The following is a 19,584-nucleotide window of genomic DNA, read 5'->3' as shown; positions in this document are numbered from 1 at the left end:
CAGAATCGTTCTCTCTCTCATTCCACTTCCCATTTCTGCTTCCATTTTCATTAATACATATATACTTTTATTTATTTGAATTTAAATTTCTGAGATCGGGGCAAATATGTTGGGCATATTTAGCAGTTCGATCATGTCACCGCCGGACGAACTGGTAGCCGCCGGGTGCCGGACTCCGTCGCCAAAGATCTCGTCAACGGCACTCGCAAAACGGTTCGCTGATTCCAACTCTGCCGCCGTTTCTCTCCAGATAGGCGACCATGTCCACCTTGCCTTCACTCACCACAATGAATCTCCCTTGCGCCCCAGGTACGGGAGATTCTCCCATCAATACGCCCTCGTACTCCGCCTTTCTGCTTTCCCTAAATATCAATTTTATTTTTTACTACATTTAAAGTAAATTAAAACAACAAAATTGTAGTGAATTCAAAAAATTTCAATTCAACAATTTAGGAACACTTAGGAGATAGAGTAGCATCTGAAGCATTTTTCTAATTTGATTTTCCAGTTCACATATTTCTAAAAGAATGAAGATAAATCAACAAATAGGTGTCTAGTAAATATAAATCCTAAGTTTACTTAAACGCCACGTATCTCAACTTAAAAAAACAGAATAAATATTATTCTTTATAATTATAATGGTATTTGCAAGGGCCTTCTTGTCATTTTATCAATTTCTTCAACACACAAATGGCAATTCCAGTTTTTAATTTTTCAGTAGTTCATGGAAACTGAAATTACATTCATTTTATATTTGTAATTTGGGAAATATTAAGTTTTCCATTATACAACTAATTTGTACTAATTTAAAACCTTAAACTAAATCTAAAGTTCACACTAATTATTTTTCTCGTGCTAACTTAAGAAAATGCTCACCTCAACATTTATTTTTCGAAATGTATTGTAATAATTGTCGGAGTTAGGATTTGAATTGGAACCTCTTGTGCACGAGAACACACAAAGGTGTCAGTTACAATCCTAGCATTTATTATAATAGATTTGATAAAATTAAAAATAGTTGTATCAATTTAATTTCTAAAAAGCATATATTTGAAGGTGGTTTAAATGTATGTATTTATGGAAGTTTAGGTATCTTTTTTCTTAAATGAATTTTGCATACATAATTGATTAAATGACAGGTCAATACATGACTATTGGTACGTGACACGTCAAAACTATAAATATATACATTTTTCTATAGAATGAGAATTACACCTATATAATAGAGATCCCTTTGAAATTGGCTAAGTTAAGTATTAAACATGTATTGATAGCAATGGCTAAAGTAGCTATGTTCCCAAAATATAGATATTTAAAAAGATACCTTAATATGAAATATTTATTTTCGAAACTCTTTGAAGTTCAAGAAAATGGCTTATGTTATTTTATCATCGTCATTACTTATCTGATGATTTAAAAAAAAAGAAATTAAAACTTTTGATATGATAGAATAAATATGGAGACATTTATTTTTGCTTTTTTAAATGTAACAAATAACTTTTCTTAGGATAACTTTTTTTAGTACATTGAACAGAAAGCTATGGAGACTTTAGTACTGTCTCATTCATTATAGGAATTGTCTATTCCTTTGATGATGGTAATGCAACTATGAAATTATTATAATTATTTGATACTAAAAATTGTAATTATTACCATTGTAGATCATTTGCAGCGAAGGATGAGATATTTTGTTTATTCGAAGGAGCCCTTGACAATTTGGGAAGTTTGAGGAATCAATACGGCCTTCCCAAATCCACCAATGAAGTTCTCTTAGTAATTGAAGCTTACAAAGCTCTTCGTGATCGAGCTCCATATCCTGCCGACCATGTTGTCGCCCATCTCACCGGCGGTTTCGCCTTCATCCTCTTCGACAACTCCACCTCCACTCTCTTCGTCGCCTCCGTAACTTTTCAGAAATCCCAACTTAATTACTACACACAATTACTATTATCTGTTCTTTTTACTTGATTTGATTTTCTTCTTGTGTTTTGGTTTCTTCCAGGATCAGATCGGGAAAGTGCCTTTGTATTGGGGAATTACTGCTGATGGATACGTTGCATTTGCCGATGATGCTACTCTTCTCAAAGGCGCTTGTGGGAAATCCCTCGCTTCATTTCCTCAAGGTAATTTGGGGAATTAGGCTTTTTTTTTCTTGTAGGGCAGAGAGTTTATTGAATTGTTGTGTTCTTTTTTTTTTTTTATCTTTAGGATGTTTTTTCTCTACTGCGGTGGGCGAATTGAGATGTTATGAGAATCCGAAGAACAAGATTACTGCTGAACCTGCTCCTGAAGAAGAGATTTGGGGAGCAAAATTCAAGGTACGCCATTATCAAATTACTAAATTACTTGCTTAAATGATATCTATATGTTTATAATCTTAGTAACTATGAATTATATTGGAATATTTATAATTTTCCATCTAGAGTATTAGGAAAATTGATGAAAAACTGGTTTTGGAAATTTAGTGAATCCATAATTATGAGTTTTTTTTTTTTTTTTGGCTATTGAGTGATAAACACTGTTGAAGAGTCAAAAGAGTATGACTTTAACATTACACTTGATTGCCACTCACATATTGGGGAAAAAAAGACATGATGCCCATACCAATAATCTTATCTCAATCCAACTCCAAAGTTCTTTATCCCCCAACAAAAGTGAATTGTCCACTTTCTTTTCTTTTCTTTTCCTTTTTTTTTGTTTGAAACTATAGATATCATAATGTAGTGTATAAGTCAATTTCAAGGACATGGTTTTCAATAATATATAAGTGTATAAAATTTAAATTCTATGGCCTAGGATCCCCACCTAAATAGTTATTTCGTTTTGGCGTCCAACTTCAACTAAGTGCAGTGGACTATTATAGTTCAATAGTTGGTGTTTTCTATTATTTTAACTTACAATTGGTTAGAGTAATACTATTTAAAATTTCTCTTTACATAGACTGTTATAACTTATAGGCTGATTGTGAGGCCAAGGGTAAGATTTGCAAATCAAAATTTATAAAGATGACCAACGTCGTGAAAAAAGAAATAAACGGCTTAGAAAAAACTAGGTCCAAACCATAATCTAAGAATTTATTTTTCTTTTTTATCACTAAAGGTAGGGAGATTAGATGGTTGTGTTGTTGGTGTGACAAGAAACAAGATAAAAAGAAAGAAATTGATCAAGAGTTGGTTTTTTGTGGTTATGGTGAATGTTTGACTTTTCAGGTGGAGGGGCCAACTGGTGTATTAGCCACAGGTTTAGGGTTTAACAATTTTCCAATGGAGATTTCATAGATTGAGAGTGCAAGAAAGAGAGGGTTCTTCGTTGTTGGTAATAATGTGGTGAATGGTTTTTATTTTTTAATTTTAAGGGCGTTGTAAATATGAGTGTTTTTAGGTACAAATTTGGTTGGTTTAATTCTGGACTCTTAGCTTGTGTTTTCTTTAAGCCTTTTTGTTAAGGTAAAGAGCAATGTAGATATTTCCACTACCTGTTCTCTTTAGCCTTTTTCTTTTAATAAAAGTGTCTTTCTTTAATGTCATAAAAAAGACTTGTCCATTTTTGGATGCTTACTCCATCTTTCTTTCCCACACCTTCTATTTCATTCTTCATCTTCATAAAAAAAGAATCTTTAATTTTATGATGATTTCCGTGGAAAAGAGAAACTTTTATTTCAATCCTTATTCTTATCTTATTCAAATACACAAATTTAATAAGGAGACTAAAATTGTCATTTGGGAAATTAATGAGAACTCTCCAAGCTCATTCCAAGGGGATTATTGAGGCTCACTATGGGCCGGCTTATGCTACTTCGGATTTGATTTTGGGCCAGCCCAACTAGATGTCGCCTAACCAAAGGAATTATTCACCTAAAAATCCTTTAACAAATCTAAACTAAAACAAACATATAACTAACTAAATCCAAAATCGAACCAATTTGAAAGCTTCAACTATGATTTTTAACTATTTCCATTTGATTTACACTTAAAACTAAACTTTATTTAAGATATTATTCCCTTGTAGCTCTATAAAAACAGCTGGACAATTGAATATTTATAAGATATAACCCAAAAAAAAAATAAATTAAATTTTATAGATATTTTCCTATATATATATATTGGGTAAGGGAAAAAGGGTTATAATTAATTTGAGAATGAAATGGGGAAGAAAAAGGAGAGGTGCGTAGAGAGGGAAAAAGAAAAGAAAAAGGTTTGAAAAGAATATGGCGTAAATAGCGGGGGCCTAACTCAGCTAACAACCCATTCTTCTTTCCTTTTGACTTACAACTATTAAATACGCGTCCCAACCTCCTTTAATTAACAACATCAAAATTAATATATTAATATTAGTCGAGAATCGAACAAAATACAAAATATTTACTCATCAAATTTTTAGATTCTATTAATAATAGATATGGATTGATAGATATAATTTTTTTATAGCTTGTAAATATTTAACGCTTCAATATTTGGAATTCAGATCCTAACTTAGGAGCATCATCCTTACCATCCTTAAAGACTTATTAAAGTTAAAATTCTCTTCACAAATCAACATGATTCATTTCAACATGTTTTGTCATAGAAAATTTTTTGGTGAGTGACAAACCAATATGATTCATTTCAACATGTTTTGTCTTCACTCACATTTATCCTAGAAAAATTTCCCGATTGCTCCAAGCTAAGCACATTTAGAGTTTCTATGATCAAGCCACCAAAAGGGAGGGTGTACCTTATTGGTATAGGTGTTAACTTTTAATTCCTTTTAAGTCTTTCTTAACATTACTTTCATGTCCTTGGGATCCCTTTCATTCAGATGTGATACCAATTCATTCGTGTTTCCCTCTTAATCTCGGGCGTTATATATATATATTAAAAGAAAATTTTAATGGACTCTAGAGAATTTGGTAAATATAGAATTTTCCATATTTAGTAAATAATTTTAATATTTTTCTATTTATAAAAATACCATTTTTTTTTTATTTTAGTCCTTCTCCTCCCAAAGAATCTCAAATTTTAAATAATTCTTCAAATTAATTAACATAAAATATTGTCCTTAATAGTATGTGGATGGGATGTGTTTAAATTAAAAATATAAATATATAAATATATATATTATTAGAGGTTAAATACAATCATTTGATCAATGTATATAAAATGTAATTGTTATATCATTTTTTTTTAAATTTGTGAAATATAGAAACTAAAATAAACTAGGGAGAAGTCGGTAGATTTTGATATTTTGTAAATAGTTTTTTTACACTGTATATGAAAAATTATAAAAAATAGTAAATTTGACAAATATTTACAAGAAAAATTTTAAATTCTATAAATAACAAATATTTGATAGCAAGTGATATACTTCTATTAGTGATATTGATAGCTAGTGATAGAAGAATATCACTAGCTATCGTTGATAAAATTTTTAAAAAAATTGCTATAGTTGGTAAATATTTTAATTTATTTTGCTATTTTTAAAAATATTTTTTTTTATATCATACTTTTTTCCTATAAATTGTTTATTATTATTATTATTTAACCAATTTGGTACCAGAAAATTTGAGATTTTGTTAGAAAGTAATAAAATTTTAATAAAAAAAATATTGACTTCTAAACTTGTATAGAAGTAACAATTTAGCTTATGAGCTTTCAATTTTATAGCAATTTTGTCCGACTAAACTTTATTAGGGTAGAAACGACTGCAAACATCGAATAACAAATCCTAAAAATTAATGAAAGATTCCATAGTTTTATAAAACACAAAATCTACCTAAAATAACAAAAATAGACATAAAATTTCAAAGAAATTTTTAATAAAATTGAAAGTAAAAAAAAAAACAAAAAATTGAAAGACTAAATTGATAAAAATGATTGAAGCATCTGAACTAAATGAATTGAGGCCCGCCTTTGATGGAAGACGTACGTGATGTTTTATGGCCATGCAGTTTCACTTCACCTCTCCAAAATATTCTTCCCATTTCCTATTCACAACAATTAACACAACAATAACATAATTTAATTCCTCTTTTTTTGTCCACTTTTTTCTTCTCCATTTTTTGCATTTTGTTCTTTGGAGAATATGACAAACATACACAAACCATTAACGATGATCTTTCCAACAAAATTAATATCTTCAATACAAATTTCAACCCATGCTATTGAACTAGATTGGTGACCTTTGGCACATTATATTCAACCACTAATGGAGGTTAACACCATCTCAATTTAGCTTAAACATGTTTTAATTTCAACCCTTTTTAGAATGCTCTCAACTTCCAAATGACCGACTCTCCTTTTCTTTGGCTGAATTTACAATTACTTGGGAGCGCACAACCTTAAATATATAGTTTTTCTTTAGATATATCCACCTTAACATTGATGTTATGGAAGACCTCGACATTTTCCGTCGACATCTAACAATTTAGAAGAATTTATTTATAAAAAAGAAAAGAAAATAACAAAAAGAAGAAAAAGAAGAGAGGAGAGAATCCTATAGTCTAATATAAACTTTTGAACCAAATTCGAACATTAATATATTTTCTCTTTTTATATATATATTTAAGATAACATAGAAGCTTAATAAAGAAAAGTAGTGTTAAAAATAAAACTTTAAATTAAAATGTAACACGAATAAAATAAGGTAAGTTGAGAAATTCATAAAAAGGTGCAACAAAGTGAAGATTTCTTCCTCTTTTTGTCAAAAACAAATAGTTAGAGGAAGACATTAAAAAGAAAAGAAGAGAGAAGAAAAAGGGAGAGGCAGAGATCCGAAATAAATGGTCAGTGGGTACGTAGTGGGGAATGCAATTAATTTAAGTATCAATTTTTGCGTGTCTTACTTATTAGACTTTGGTACCTCTCACAAACTTTACGATTCTATTGCTTTTCCTCATTACTTCTTTTACTCCAAATTAACTTCTATATATGACGTTCCCTTACCTTCCATCTAATTTATTCCATTAGAAAATGAAAATCTAAAACTCGAGCTCTTTCATTCCATGGTTCTATAAAACTCAATCTAAATCTGTTCACATCCTCCCAACATTCTCTATTCTTCTTCCTCCACCATCACATGATATAGATATAGATGTAGAATGTGGGAGTAGGCTGCATCGCCATCCCTCTCTTCCACATAACCTGCTGTTGCACCTCCATCGCCACTCTCCATCACCTTCCTCCCATTCCCTGCGAGCTCTCTTGAGCAAAACCTTGAATGTTGAGCAATACCCCTCTTGATCTTCATAAAAACACCACACCAGACCCCATCACTTCATTTAGGTTTAGGGTTTTATTGCAATTTAATACTTCCTTTTTCATATTGTATCTTCCTCATTTACTCCCTTTCTTTCCTTCATTTAATTTCCTAATCTTATTTGATCATACCACACTTAGAAAATAAAATAAAAGAATAAAAAAAAAAAACTGCCCATGCCCATGAATAGATTTTAAAATTTTCAATTTATGTGTTCTTTAAGTTTCTAAATTTTTTTTATAAAATATTAAATAAACCTTTAAACTTTGAGGTTGGTGCACACCCATTATTAATTTTTTGCTAAGTTCAAGAGTTTAGGACCCATTAGAAGGACTGACTTTGTAATTTAGCTTTAGAAATATTTGCTTCCTTTCCAAGATTGGAATTTGTATTTAAGAGTCTCTCTAACCATAGCTTAATTGATTAGGTATAAATTAAATCCTTAATTCTCAACCATGGAAGTATGGAATTAAGTTTAATTTTTTTCACTTTAATTCGTTGATAAAAATAGTGACAAATTGCAAAAACTCAACCATATATGCTATCATACTCTCGAATATTTATTCATAATAGAGGCTTATAATAGTTGTAGAATTGGACTCCAAATGATTAAAAAAAGAAATTTGAAAACCCTCAAATTTATACCACTATTGTAATTTTTATAAATTTGTCTAAGTTTAAAAATTGATTCTTACAATGAAAAGTTTGAGGACAAATTACAGTTGCCGCTATGGTTTAGCAGTGTTTTTGGCAATTTGGCTAAAGAAAACTTGTATGTGCTGCAGTTGCTAGTGCTTATACGAAGTATGAACACACATAGTAAAAAAAAACTTGTAATCACTTTGATGAACACGAGGCTGAAAATATATAATTGAAATAAGTTGTTAATATAGAGGAAAGAGAATATAAAAAGATACTTAGTAGACATATAAATTATCGAACTAATTGTATTATTTGACGTTTTTTGGAAGAAAAATGAGATTACGTACAACACATTATATTTAATAAATTTTCGTGGGTTTGGACCCATTTCTAATGAGACATTTAAATTTTAGCAATTTGAAAGTGTTATCCTACAATAAAAAAAGGTATACCTTTCTTTAGTACACAACAACACAGTGTGTATTTTAGCATTTCAAACAACACTAAATTTAATTTGCTTAATTTGTAAGACATTAGCTCCGAATTTGGTGGATAAAACACATCAACTACTTTTTTTTTTCTAAACGTCATGGAAAAAACAAAAGTAATCGATAACTAATCTTTGACATAAGTATGATAGAACAAAAAAATTAACCGAACCAACTTACCAAAATGAAGGTGATTGATTGAAGAAGAAGAGGGTTTTGTTTATGTTTATTTGAGAAAAATCTAAACTAGTACATATTTAGTTTTCTAAAAATAGTTTAAAGAATAAAATTGATAATTCGATCAAAATCGACCGACCGACTAACATTTGAACATTTACTAAACCAACTATAATAGGTTCGGTATAAAACTCGACTTCGACTGACATGCAAACTCGTACTTATCTTTACAAACTCTACAATTGTTTAGCTAATTTTTTTTTAAAAAAATCTTTTTATGTTAAATGTTATATTAAAACAACATATTATTTTGTAGCATGTTCGTTTAATATGCTAGGAGTGATTTTAAACCAAAGAGAGGATAATCAACATTTAACGAAAATAAAAATAACAAAGTCAAGAAGATCCGAGTCTAACATAACAACTTTGTCTTAAAATAGACATAGAAAAGGAGGTCTGGATGAGGCTAAGCCTCACAAAATATCTAATGAAGACATGTGATCTCGTGTCTTTGACACGCCTGTTCAAGGTATATTGCCTGCTTGTTGTCACAATTGCAACCTTTCAAATCCGAGACGGATGATATGCGGCACTTGTTCGATCCGATCAACAAATCAGCCAATTAAAATTTGAAATCCACAGACAAACTCAGCATACGATTCAGCCTCCCCTCACTTTTTTGGTAAAATGTTTTAGAAAACGTGAGAGAAATAGATTCATTGATATCGTTGTTAAAACAAGCATTGAAGACTGTCAATTGCATTAAGAAAGCATAGATTGCAAAGAGTGCGACAAGGCTTGGGTAGAGATTCAACTACTATGTCTCCCCGATAGTACATTTTGAACATTTTTAGCTCTGATAGGCTTGCATATGAAAATGTCGAAACGTCGCACCAAGTTTTATGACTTAAAAATGAAAGCAACTAGATAAACTATGTACAAGACATAAAAATAAGATAAATTGGGGGTATTTGGAGCATACGGCCATAGGCAAACAAGCCTTAGACAAGTATGTCAGTTTCATTCTCCCCCACTTAAACAGTTAACATCCCTGTCAACTGGTGAAGCTTGAACTTCTCGATCTTTTGCGTTCAGGCTTCTAGGTCTTCGACACGTTCCCAACTAGTTTCTTCCATAGAAGGTTCTTCCACTTTACCAAGTACTCACGGATCCTTCTTGTGGGTCTTCGGCCTTTCCTCACTCGCTCGGTTAGGATTTCTTCGACTTCTTTATCTTCTTTCTGACTGAGGTCGATGGTTGGTCGGACTATGGCATTGTGCTGCATGTCATCAGGATCTTGATGGCAGAGCTTCAAGTTACTCACATGATTTACTGGGTGAATTTTCATCTATGTGGGCAACGTCACTTTGTAAGATGTATTCTCTACCTTTTTCAGCACTTCCACTGGTCCCTCGTATTTTCTCACGAGGCGTTGATCTTTCCATCTCTAGAATCAAATTTGTTCCAGTCGCAGTTTAATGAGGACCTAATCTTCCGCCCAAAATTCAAGAGGGCGACGCTTCTTATTTGCACTTCCACTTCTTATCACTTTAAGGCCTTCTTCAGATAGGCTTGAGCGATATCTGTTGTCTGCTTCAATTCCCTGGTAATTGAAGTTATGAGCCTGAGCGTTCTTCCCTACATATGGGTGATCAACAAGGTGCGACAATACATGTTGCCTGCTACAAAATAATGCAAATGGGCTTCAACCAATTGACAAGCTCGTCTGAGCATTACAACAAAACCGGGTTTCAATAAAACTTGAAAATCCTCCATCATGTCATTTATCATTTGGGTGGTAGAGCCCGATGAACTATTCCCACGCTCGTAGGTGATGTTTTCCGTTCTTACAATTCATGATTCTAAAGTGTCAACTCTAATCAACAATTCTTGTATGGGTAATTCGTTAAGACGACTAGACACTGCATCAATACCATCGACTTTCTTGGCAACTTCCTCAAGCTGATTTTCTAAGAATCGGATGGAATCAGGAACTTACACCAGGTAGATCATCTGCTCTTCGAGTTCAAAAAGTCGTTCATTATGCGTCTTGCTAGACTTTTTCACCACTGACATCTTTCTGTCTCAAACCGTCAACTAGCCAATTTGGCTCTGATACCACTTGTCACAATCACAACCTTTCAGACACGCCCCGGACAAGTATGTCTGTTACACTTGTCGCATATTAATTTCAATCCCTTTTTATCGTGCTTTCATTTTATGTATTTTTCATTTGAAGTTTAGTTTATTTTTCATTGTAAATGACTCCCCACGCTATTTCCACATGCATGTGGTTGATACTTGATAGCCACAAAAATACTTATAATACACTATATCATACCTTCATGTTTGAAAATTATAAGTTCAGTTATTGTTGTCCTTTTTATGGCTTAGCTTTTTAGCCACACCACAACATATTTCTCAAACGTTTGTGAAAATTATTTTTTTCTCTAATTCTGTTCCCTTTTTCTTTTTTTCTAATCTCATTTTCTTAAGTAATTTTCTTCAAAAATGGGGTGAAGGTCGTGAAACACACCCGTGTTATTGACGATTTGAATTCGAATTGACCGACTTAAATTAATTCTAATAAAAATCTAATGACACACAATCGCTTTGGAAATGTTACAGAGTTGCCACAATGACACCTAACACATGCCTCAACCCAAATTATGGCAGAGAAAATGTGTGCTTGACCTCGATCTTTTTTAAGGCCAATCCTGTACAGTACCAAATGAGATACACCCTTGATATGCCTCAATTCAGCGAGTCAAATAGTATCCCAATGCAACTTCAAAATCCTATAAAAAAGGATGTAGTCTCAAATACTGGATGTATCTATAAATACAAACATTACGATAACTTTCAGAAGAGAAGTAAGTTCATTTTAACAGTCTTGCTACACAGACAAACTTTCTGGCTTAAAAGTTTTAGTTTTGTGGCAAATGCCACACTTAGCATGCAAAACTTTTCGTTCTAGAGATCACATTTCTTTCTTAGTTAAATTCAAATTTACTAGTGTTGCCATATAAAGATTAGATGCATTTTTTTCTTTTCAAAAGTTGACATCGATTTTGTCCACGTACCTCAATGTACACATACAATACATTTATCCATATATATATATCCTACATGAAATACATATATAAATAAATAAAAGCAAAGATAAGTAGATCAATTAGAGGAAGAAAAAGGAATGAAAGTTAAATAATATGATAGATTTTTCAATTATAGAGGTCATTTGGGCAGGTCGTGACATGTCGAGAATTTAATTAATAATAACCATTACCATGGATCTTAATGAATTAATTGTACATTAACTATTTGTTAATTAAAGTTACATTCAAACTTTAACTTTCTTTTTAAAAAAGTATCATTAAAATTATTAATTTTTAGACCTACGTAACCTTCTACTTGAATCTACCACACTTAAAAAAAAATCAAAATAAGCTTAATTCAACATATACAGCGTCTTTGTATTTTTTCTCGATTTTCTATTCAGCTACTATTGTATGGAATAATTAACAATTTTAATTTTTAATAAACAACGTCAAATTCATGTACCTGTCATATTTAATTTCTATGTTGAATATTTAAATATTTTATTAAAATGATAGTTTAATCAAATGATTTTAATTAAGGTCAACAACTTTTTCTCCTATAAAATGATTGCGAATTATTAATTCCTCCAACATAAAATATTTTAAGTCAACAATTAAAATTGAGAATAAACCTTTAAAAAACTGGGACAACAAAGTAAACAATTTTGTGTGTAATAAATTATTAAAGTTGAGATTTATAAAATATATTTTTAGAAGGAAATATTTATTTTTATGAAATAAAATATTTAGAATGTGTAGATGAAAATAGAACACAAAATTTTGTACCAAAAGAGAGAATGTATTTGAATTAAGAGATTAGAAAGAATTTATGAAAGGAGAATATAGGAAGCCTATGTGTGTAGTAAAGTTTGTAAACAAGAAGAAAGTGAAGAAAAGTTATTGAAGTATGACTTTTCTTTAAGTATAATTATTATCTTTATGACTTTAACAACAACGAGTTTAATTTGAAAATGTTTCTATAAAGCTCACTATTTCTCATTCTTTTATTCTTATTTTTAAATATTTTGTTAGTTAAAATAAAGTTATAATTTGTGTAGTAAAACACGATCTATAAAAACTTAAAAGACTATTAAAAAGTTTAATAGTTGAATTTGTTTATATATACAATATAACCTTCAAATTATGTAGTTGAAACCAAAATCTACAAGCATATACAGAAAACATATGTCGAGACCTTGAATGTCGTTAATAACACTATGGCTATTGTATATTACGTATGCTTTTACATTTTAATATATAACTTAAAAACATGTTTACCTTTTCTATTTATTGTGAGTGAAAATTATTGGTATTATTTAACCAATTTTAATAAAAATAAACAAGAATATTATAAAATATCACCGTATTTTATTAATAATGATAGAAATATATTAGTTTGTAGAGATAAAATTCAAACTTTTTTTCTATATTAAATTTATTTTGTTATTTTTAAAAATTCTTAAAATTGTATTTACTTTTCTTATCTATCTTTATCCATGAAAAGAAAACTTAATAAATAAGAATCAATTAAAATATTAAATGAGAGTGGTTTACCATTTTGAAGAATTAGGGGAAAAAAATAAAGAAAAAAAATGATAAGAGAAAATTTGGATTATATTTGTATAGAAGCAAAAAAAGAAAAAAAAAAAGAATTTATGAAATGAACATATTTGTGAAGTATATATATGTAAAAAGGAATAAAAGGAAATGGTGTCCAAATTTGTCACGAAATTAAAAAAAAAAAAAGAGCTAAAATAACAAACTTCTATTTTTTTAAAAAATATATATTTATAGAATATAAGTTTGTAGTTATGAATTAAAAAAGGGTTATTAATATGCTAAGATAAACTGATAAGAAGTCATACCTTTTGTATCCTTTTAAAAACTACAATAAATTGGAGAAAGTATTATCTATCTCTTACAATTTTATACCCTTATATATATTTTTATAATTACCTGTTTGACATATGTAAGGTATATTCCTTTTTTCTCCAAATTAAAAAACATATATATATTATTTCAATTCTGTATTATTTTAATTTAATAATTAAAAAATTGAGCTTAGTTGTCTGGCCGCTATTGGCGGTTATGGGGTTCCCGACACGTCGGTGCACCTCGTTTCCATTATTTTATTATTTTATATTTTTGAAAAAAAGAAAAAGATATAATATAATAGAAGAAAAGCATAAAACGGTATTATAGTGAAAAAGGGGTTTACAGCCAAAGCATGCGTCTCCCCACGCGCCCAACACCTATGTGTTCTACATCATCACCTATTACAAATAAAACTTACTCTTTTTTATTTTTATTTTTATGTTATTTCAAAAGGGAACAATTTCTTTTTTCTTTTTTATTTCTTATTAATAAAACATCTATTACATGTCAATAAATTTGACATTGACCTTTGAGGATACACTAATACTTGAATTGTTTATTTTATTCTTCAGATTTATGATGTATTTGAAAATAATTTGAAATTTTAACTCATAACTCCAGTAAACACAAAATCAAATTTAGTACTAAGTGATTAATTAAAAAAGTTTGAGGGACTAAGATGCATTTTAAGAAATTAATATATATATATATATATATATTGTAGAAATTTGCAGTTAATTTTCACGCTATGTGAAGTGATGGTGAAATTAGTTTTCTCCTCCGGCTATCCGTTACCCACGAGTTTGCCAATCAAATCCTCTTTCTCTCTCTCTCTCTCTTTTTCTCTTTCTCTCACTTCCCATTAACAAAATAACAGTAAGCAACCACACCACTTTCTAACCCCACCCCACTTCTTCTTCCCCACTTTCCATTCTTCTTCCTCTTCAAAATCTCAGATGGGTTTTTGATTTTGAAGTTGTTGCACTTAATCTTCTTCTTCTTTCATTATTCTCTGTTCTTAAAGGTGGAAAATTATATATATAAAAAAAAAAACGGCCAAAAAGGTAAAGTTGTGGGAAGAAGATTTTTGTTGTTTATTTTTTCCTTCCATGAATGCTTCCTTGCTTCCTTCACACCCATTTCCCCTTTTTTCCTCTTTCTCTATATTCATTGCTTCTCTAAACTGACCTACCAAGCAAAACAGAGAGACCCACTTATTAGATTTCATGATTGTTTCCTTCTCTTCTTTCTTCTTTGCTTGTGGGAATCTTTTAGTTTCTTTGGAATCGAAAACTTGGGGGTGGGTTTTGATCTTGGTTTAAGTTTCTTCAATGTCTAAGACCCCTACTGTGATTGATCTTGAAGCCATGCCGTTTAGTGAAGTGTGTAATAAACTGAAGCGTTTCAGATTGTTTGAGCCTTCTCTTGGGGTTTTCGGGTTCTTTTTTGTGTCTGTTTGTTTGATTTGTAGCTTTTTCTTCTTGGATTATAGAACTGCTTCGAAAGGCTTTGTGTTTCCTCTTCGGTCAGAGAGTTTTGTTTGGCTTAGAAATGCTAATTTGGGCCAGAATCGAAAGTTTGATTTTCTTTCTGAAGAGGGAAATGGGTGTGATTTGTTTGATGGAAATTGGGTTTGGGATGATTCTTATCCTTTATATGAGTCCAAGAGTTGTCCGTTTGTGGACCAAGGCTTTCGCTGCTCTGAAAATGGCCGCCCTGATTTGTTCTACACCAAATGGAGATGGCAACCTAAACTTTGCAACTTGCCCAGGTAAACTTTTCAACTCAAAAAACTTTGGATTCATCAAATTTTTTGTTAGATTAATCCGATACTGTATCATGATGTCAAGAAATTGAGGAAGAACAATCGCAATTTCGTTTCAATTGATCATCTGATTGAGTCAACATCTTGTTGATCCAATTTCTTAGTTTGAATTGTGTGGACGTTTATTACAATGTCTGAATTCTGCTTTGTGTTTGAAATTCTCTGTTGGGTGATGATTCTACTTCAGTGGATCCCTACCTGTTTTATGCTTTTCACTCGCTTGTGATATTTGTCCTTTTCTTTCTTTCTGTTTTGTTGACTAATTTCACCCGTGAAGCTTTGGATGGATTTGTAAAAGGGACTTTGCTATGTAGTAAAGACAAACGATTGTTTGTGTACAAATTCGTGAAGATTGTTGCCTTGTTAATTATTGATGACTGATTTACTAAACTATGTTCAGATAGATTTTAAAATGGTTAAAATCACTTGCTTCTTTTTCAAAATAAATCGCAAGTATGCTTTTATTAATTCAAAATCACCTTTGATTGAATGAAGCAGAGTTTAAAATGAAAAACTGAATATTAAATTCACACTGAATAACTAACTAGATGTTTGATAGTGATTTTAAACCTAACAGATATAATTTAAACTGTTTTTCAACGTTCCAAACATGTTCCTTAGACGTAGAAATTTTGCTAAATCACTTCTGATATCTGTCTTTACAACCACACCCTTGAATTTGTAAGTTGAGCTACAATGCTTTTAATTTTTTATCATATGAATTTGTTCCTTGCAACTAAAATCTGTTGGAATGTCGTGTATTCGTATTTTGTTATTTGGGATATTTACAATTTTGAAATTTTGAAGAATGCACTCTATAAACTCTTTAAACCTAGTAAATTGTTCTCTCTAGTCGTGGAGGTAACTAACACACTACACTATTAGCGAACCATGTGAATATCCATGTTGATTCTCTACTGTTTATACTTTTATGCTCATCTTTATTTGTCAATTTCACATCAAAATCTACTGCTATAACTCTGTTAAGGATTGTTGTTAATGCAACCAGGTCGAAATCATATAGTTTGAGAATTGCCATGTCATTATCCTTTTAGTTTTTGTAACTTTCAAGTTGCTACTTATTTGGCTCTGGTTATAGAGATCTGTAATCGTTTATTTTTAAGGGGGTAATAACTCTATTTGAAAGTTTGATGGCGAGATAGAAAGTTCGATAGTTAAAGGTAGGTTTCTTAATCTCTCTTAGATTTAATTGGACTTGCAAACTATCAGGTTCAATGCAACGTTAATGTTGGAGAAAATGCGGAACAAACGGGTGGTGTTTGTTGGTGACTCAATTGGAAGAAACCAATGGGAATCTCTTTTGTGTATGCTATCATCTGCAGTTCCAAATAAAGAATCCATCTATGAAGTGAATGGTAGTCCAATAACAAAGCACAAGGGATTTTTGGTGTTCAAGTTCAAGGACTTCAACTGCACTGTTGAATACTACAGAGCTCCATTTCTCGTCTTGCAGAGTCGACCTCCGTCTGGAACTTCTCAAGAGATCAAGACTACTCTTAAACTAGATCAAATGGATTGGTCCTCAGCCAAGTGGCGAGATGCTGATGTTTTGGTCTTTAATACTGGGCATTGGTGGAACTATGAGAAGACCATTAGAGGGTAATATTTTTTACTACTTTTTCGAGTTTCTTGCTGTTACCGTTTCCAAGTTTTTCTCAATGCCTGATGTCTTTTTTGGATGTTATGAGCAGAGGCTGTTACTTCCAAGAGGGGAAGGAGGTTAAGATGAAAATGAAGATTGAAGATGCATATCAGCAGTCACTCAAGACTGTGATGCACTGGATCAACAAAGAACTAAACTCCAAGAAAACGACTGTCTTCTTTCGAATGTTTGCCCCTGTACATTTTCGGTAAGTTTGTGAGATTTATGCCCCCCTTTTCTCTGATAAATCTTAATGCATTAGAAAACTGTGGAAGTGTGCGTAGTAGAGCTTTATAAAGATTCTGTCTGCTTTATAAATGAGATATGCAAATTGTGCAGAGGTGGAGATTGGAGGAATGGTGGTAGTTGTCATTTGGAAGCTCTGCCAGAGCTCGGTTCTTCACTTGTTCCTCCGGAAACCTGGTCACATTTTCGGATAGCTAATTCCATCCTATCAGGTTATCCGACTACTCCAAATTCAACTAGATTAGAGATTTTAAACGTAACTCAAATGACTGCACAGAGAAAAGATGGGCATTCGTCTTTATACTACCTCAGTCCCGATGTTGGTCCTGCACCACCTCATCGACAGGATTGTAGCCACTGGTGTTTGCCTGGGGTTCCTGATGTGTGGAATGAACTTCTTTATGCACTGTTCTTGAAGCATGAATCATGAATGGAAGTCTACAACTTCTCAGGCCACACCATTCTGATTGAAGCTAAAGGATTTTGTTGCCAAGTTATTTGATAGTTTGGACATATTGAGTAGGCCGATCGCCTTCTTGGAAGAACTGTCTCGAGGTTTCGAAGAAGATTGATTATTGAAGCTTTGCAGAAACGTGAGAAAGCAAAGTGATGGAATTTGCTTACAAGAAATGATAACCAAAGAAGGCCAATACAACATTCTTCAATAGTCTTGGAAGTAGCCAAAATTTTTGGACACAGAGGGGGCTTACTTGGAAGAATAAACAGCATAGATAATATATTTTTTTTATATATATAAAAAAATAGATTTAATGGGGATTTTGTACATATTTAAATTGCTAAATTTGTAATATTACAATGAAAGAAAGGGTCTTTCCCAAGTAAGATCTTTAATTGATTCAAATTTATCCAGATTAGTTGGTTGGGCTTTAGAAATGGCCTCAGCAGTTAGACTGGATTATCACCTATTCCAAACCATTCGTTTACTCTCTTAGACCAGATTGATTTGATTGAAGAGTTCCAACTCACATAAATATAGCCCATCAATTTAGCTGGGAAGGCTATAAATTACATAAAATGCTCAGCTACTTGTTTAGAAATTATTCATAATCCTCCCAAAATTGTAGTATTATCTTTTGACTTTTCACAAACATACTACTGGAATGGAAATTTGTTAGAATGCTCTACAAGAATCAAAATGTAAATTGAGAGTTAAAACCTTCACAACTATAAAATCTTAATCAACATTCTAAACAAGTGTTTTGAGAAGAAAGTTCTAGTTTTGAAGTTGAAAAAGTTGTGAAGTTAGCACAATGTAAGGAATTTATAAGATATAAAATTGATGTTTTTAATTGTAAGATGTATGAAATGTTGATTTGAAGAAGATTATTATGCATTGAACTTGGAAATTGCCAGCCCAAAATTAGCATATTTCTTCACCAAACATGAAGGGAACAAATTCAAAGTATTGAATGAGTTGGCTGATTAAACTCAGTAGATGTTATCATTCATCTATTTTAGGGTAAATAAAACAAAAGAGTTTAGACATTAGGAAGGTCCTCTGTCCCCCTCTAAATTAATGGAAACAAGGCCCCTCTCCTTTCACATCTTCAAAATTCACTCATTGAGAATCTAGTCAATTCACACACATTTCTATTTTCTACAACAATTTTGATACTTTCAAATTCCAATCTGTATTCTTTACAAGGTAACGTTGGAGCTTTAGAAAGAATGAGAGTTTTTTTTAAAAAAAACCAAATGAAAAAGTGATTATTGACGGATATGATTAAGCAATGCAATCTAATTCTATCTTTCCAAGGGAGAAGCTTGTGAGTCATGGATTTTGGACCCTTCCTCTTCCGGGTGCATGAACGAAGCATCATTGTGCATCTTGAAGTGATTCTTTCTTTATTGTTGGCTTCTTGAGAGTTTCATTATCTTTTGAAGCATAAAAGTTCTTGAAGCTTAAACGATATGTGAGGATATTTTGGAATACGATGTGCTGTTTTTGTTGACACCGATGAAAACATACTACATAGAAAAGTAACTAAGTAAAAACTTTCTTCTTGCTTGTATATATTCAAATATTGTTGTTAACATATAACGAGCTTTGTTAATTACGTCAATTTCAAACCGCACCCATCTATTTATCCCTTCCATTAATCTCCACTTTCTTTTCATGTCAAGGCAAAAAAAAAGGAAAAAAATTTCAAACAAATAGATTATTTGTGGTGTTCAAAATTGAAAATTTTCAAAAAAGAAAGAAAAAAAAAAAAACTACATTTATTCCCCTTAATAATAATATGTGGACAATGTGAGAGTGTGTGATGAGTGAGGCCCATTTTAAGGACATCCTCATCACCACACTCCCTCAACCAA

At 31.3% G+C, this 19,584-nt stretch overlaps 2 protein-coding genes across 3 annotated transcripts; both read left to right on the top strand.

Moving 5' to 3' along the window:
- On the top strand, positions 1-3,543 carry LOC101220622 (stem-specific protein TSJT1). 2 transcript variants are annotated; one of them, XM_031888081.1, is made up of 5 exons: positions 1-309; positions 1,662-1,902; positions 2,003-2,096; positions 2,209-2,318; positions 3,210-3,543. In XM_031888081.1, the coding sequence occupies exons 1-5, from the start codon at positions 107-109 to the stop codon at positions 3,276-3,278; spliced, it is 717 nt and encodes a 238-aa protein (XP_031743941.1). In that variant the 5' UTR covers positions 1-106; the 3' UTR covers positions 3,279-3,543. The 2 variants fall into 2 exon arrangements, with proteins under 2 accessions (XP_031743941.1, XP_004149268.1); XM_004149220.3 differs by having other exon boundaries at positions 2,003-2,123.
- Positions 3,544-14,272: 10,729 nt separating this feature from the next.
- LOC101220391 (protein trichome birefringence-like 11) lies at positions 14,273-18,183 on the top strand. The gene is made up of 4 exons (XM_004149219.3): positions 14,273-15,284; positions 16,569-16,958; positions 17,051-17,209; positions 17,341-18,183. The coding sequence occupies exons 1-4, from the start codon at positions 14,845-14,847 to the stop codon at positions 17,675-17,677; spliced, it is 1,326 nt and encodes a 441-aa protein (XP_004149267.1). The 5' UTR covers positions 14,273-14,844; the 3' UTR covers positions 17,678-18,183.
- The last annotated feature ends 1,401 nt before the right edge of the window (positions 18,184-19,584 follow it).

Source organism: Cucumis sativus, chromosome 6 (assembly GCF_000004075.3).
Source record: "Cucumis sativus cultivar 9930 chromosome 6, Cucumber_9930_V3, whole genome shotgun sequence".
NCBI classification, from domain to species: domain Eukaryota; kingdom Viridiplantae; phylum Streptophyta; class Magnoliopsida; order Cucurbitales; family Cucurbitaceae; genus Cucumis; species Cucumis sativus.
The sequence above is the reverse complement of the archived record's forward strand: the minus strand, read 5'-3'. Positions and strand labels throughout refer to the sequence as shown.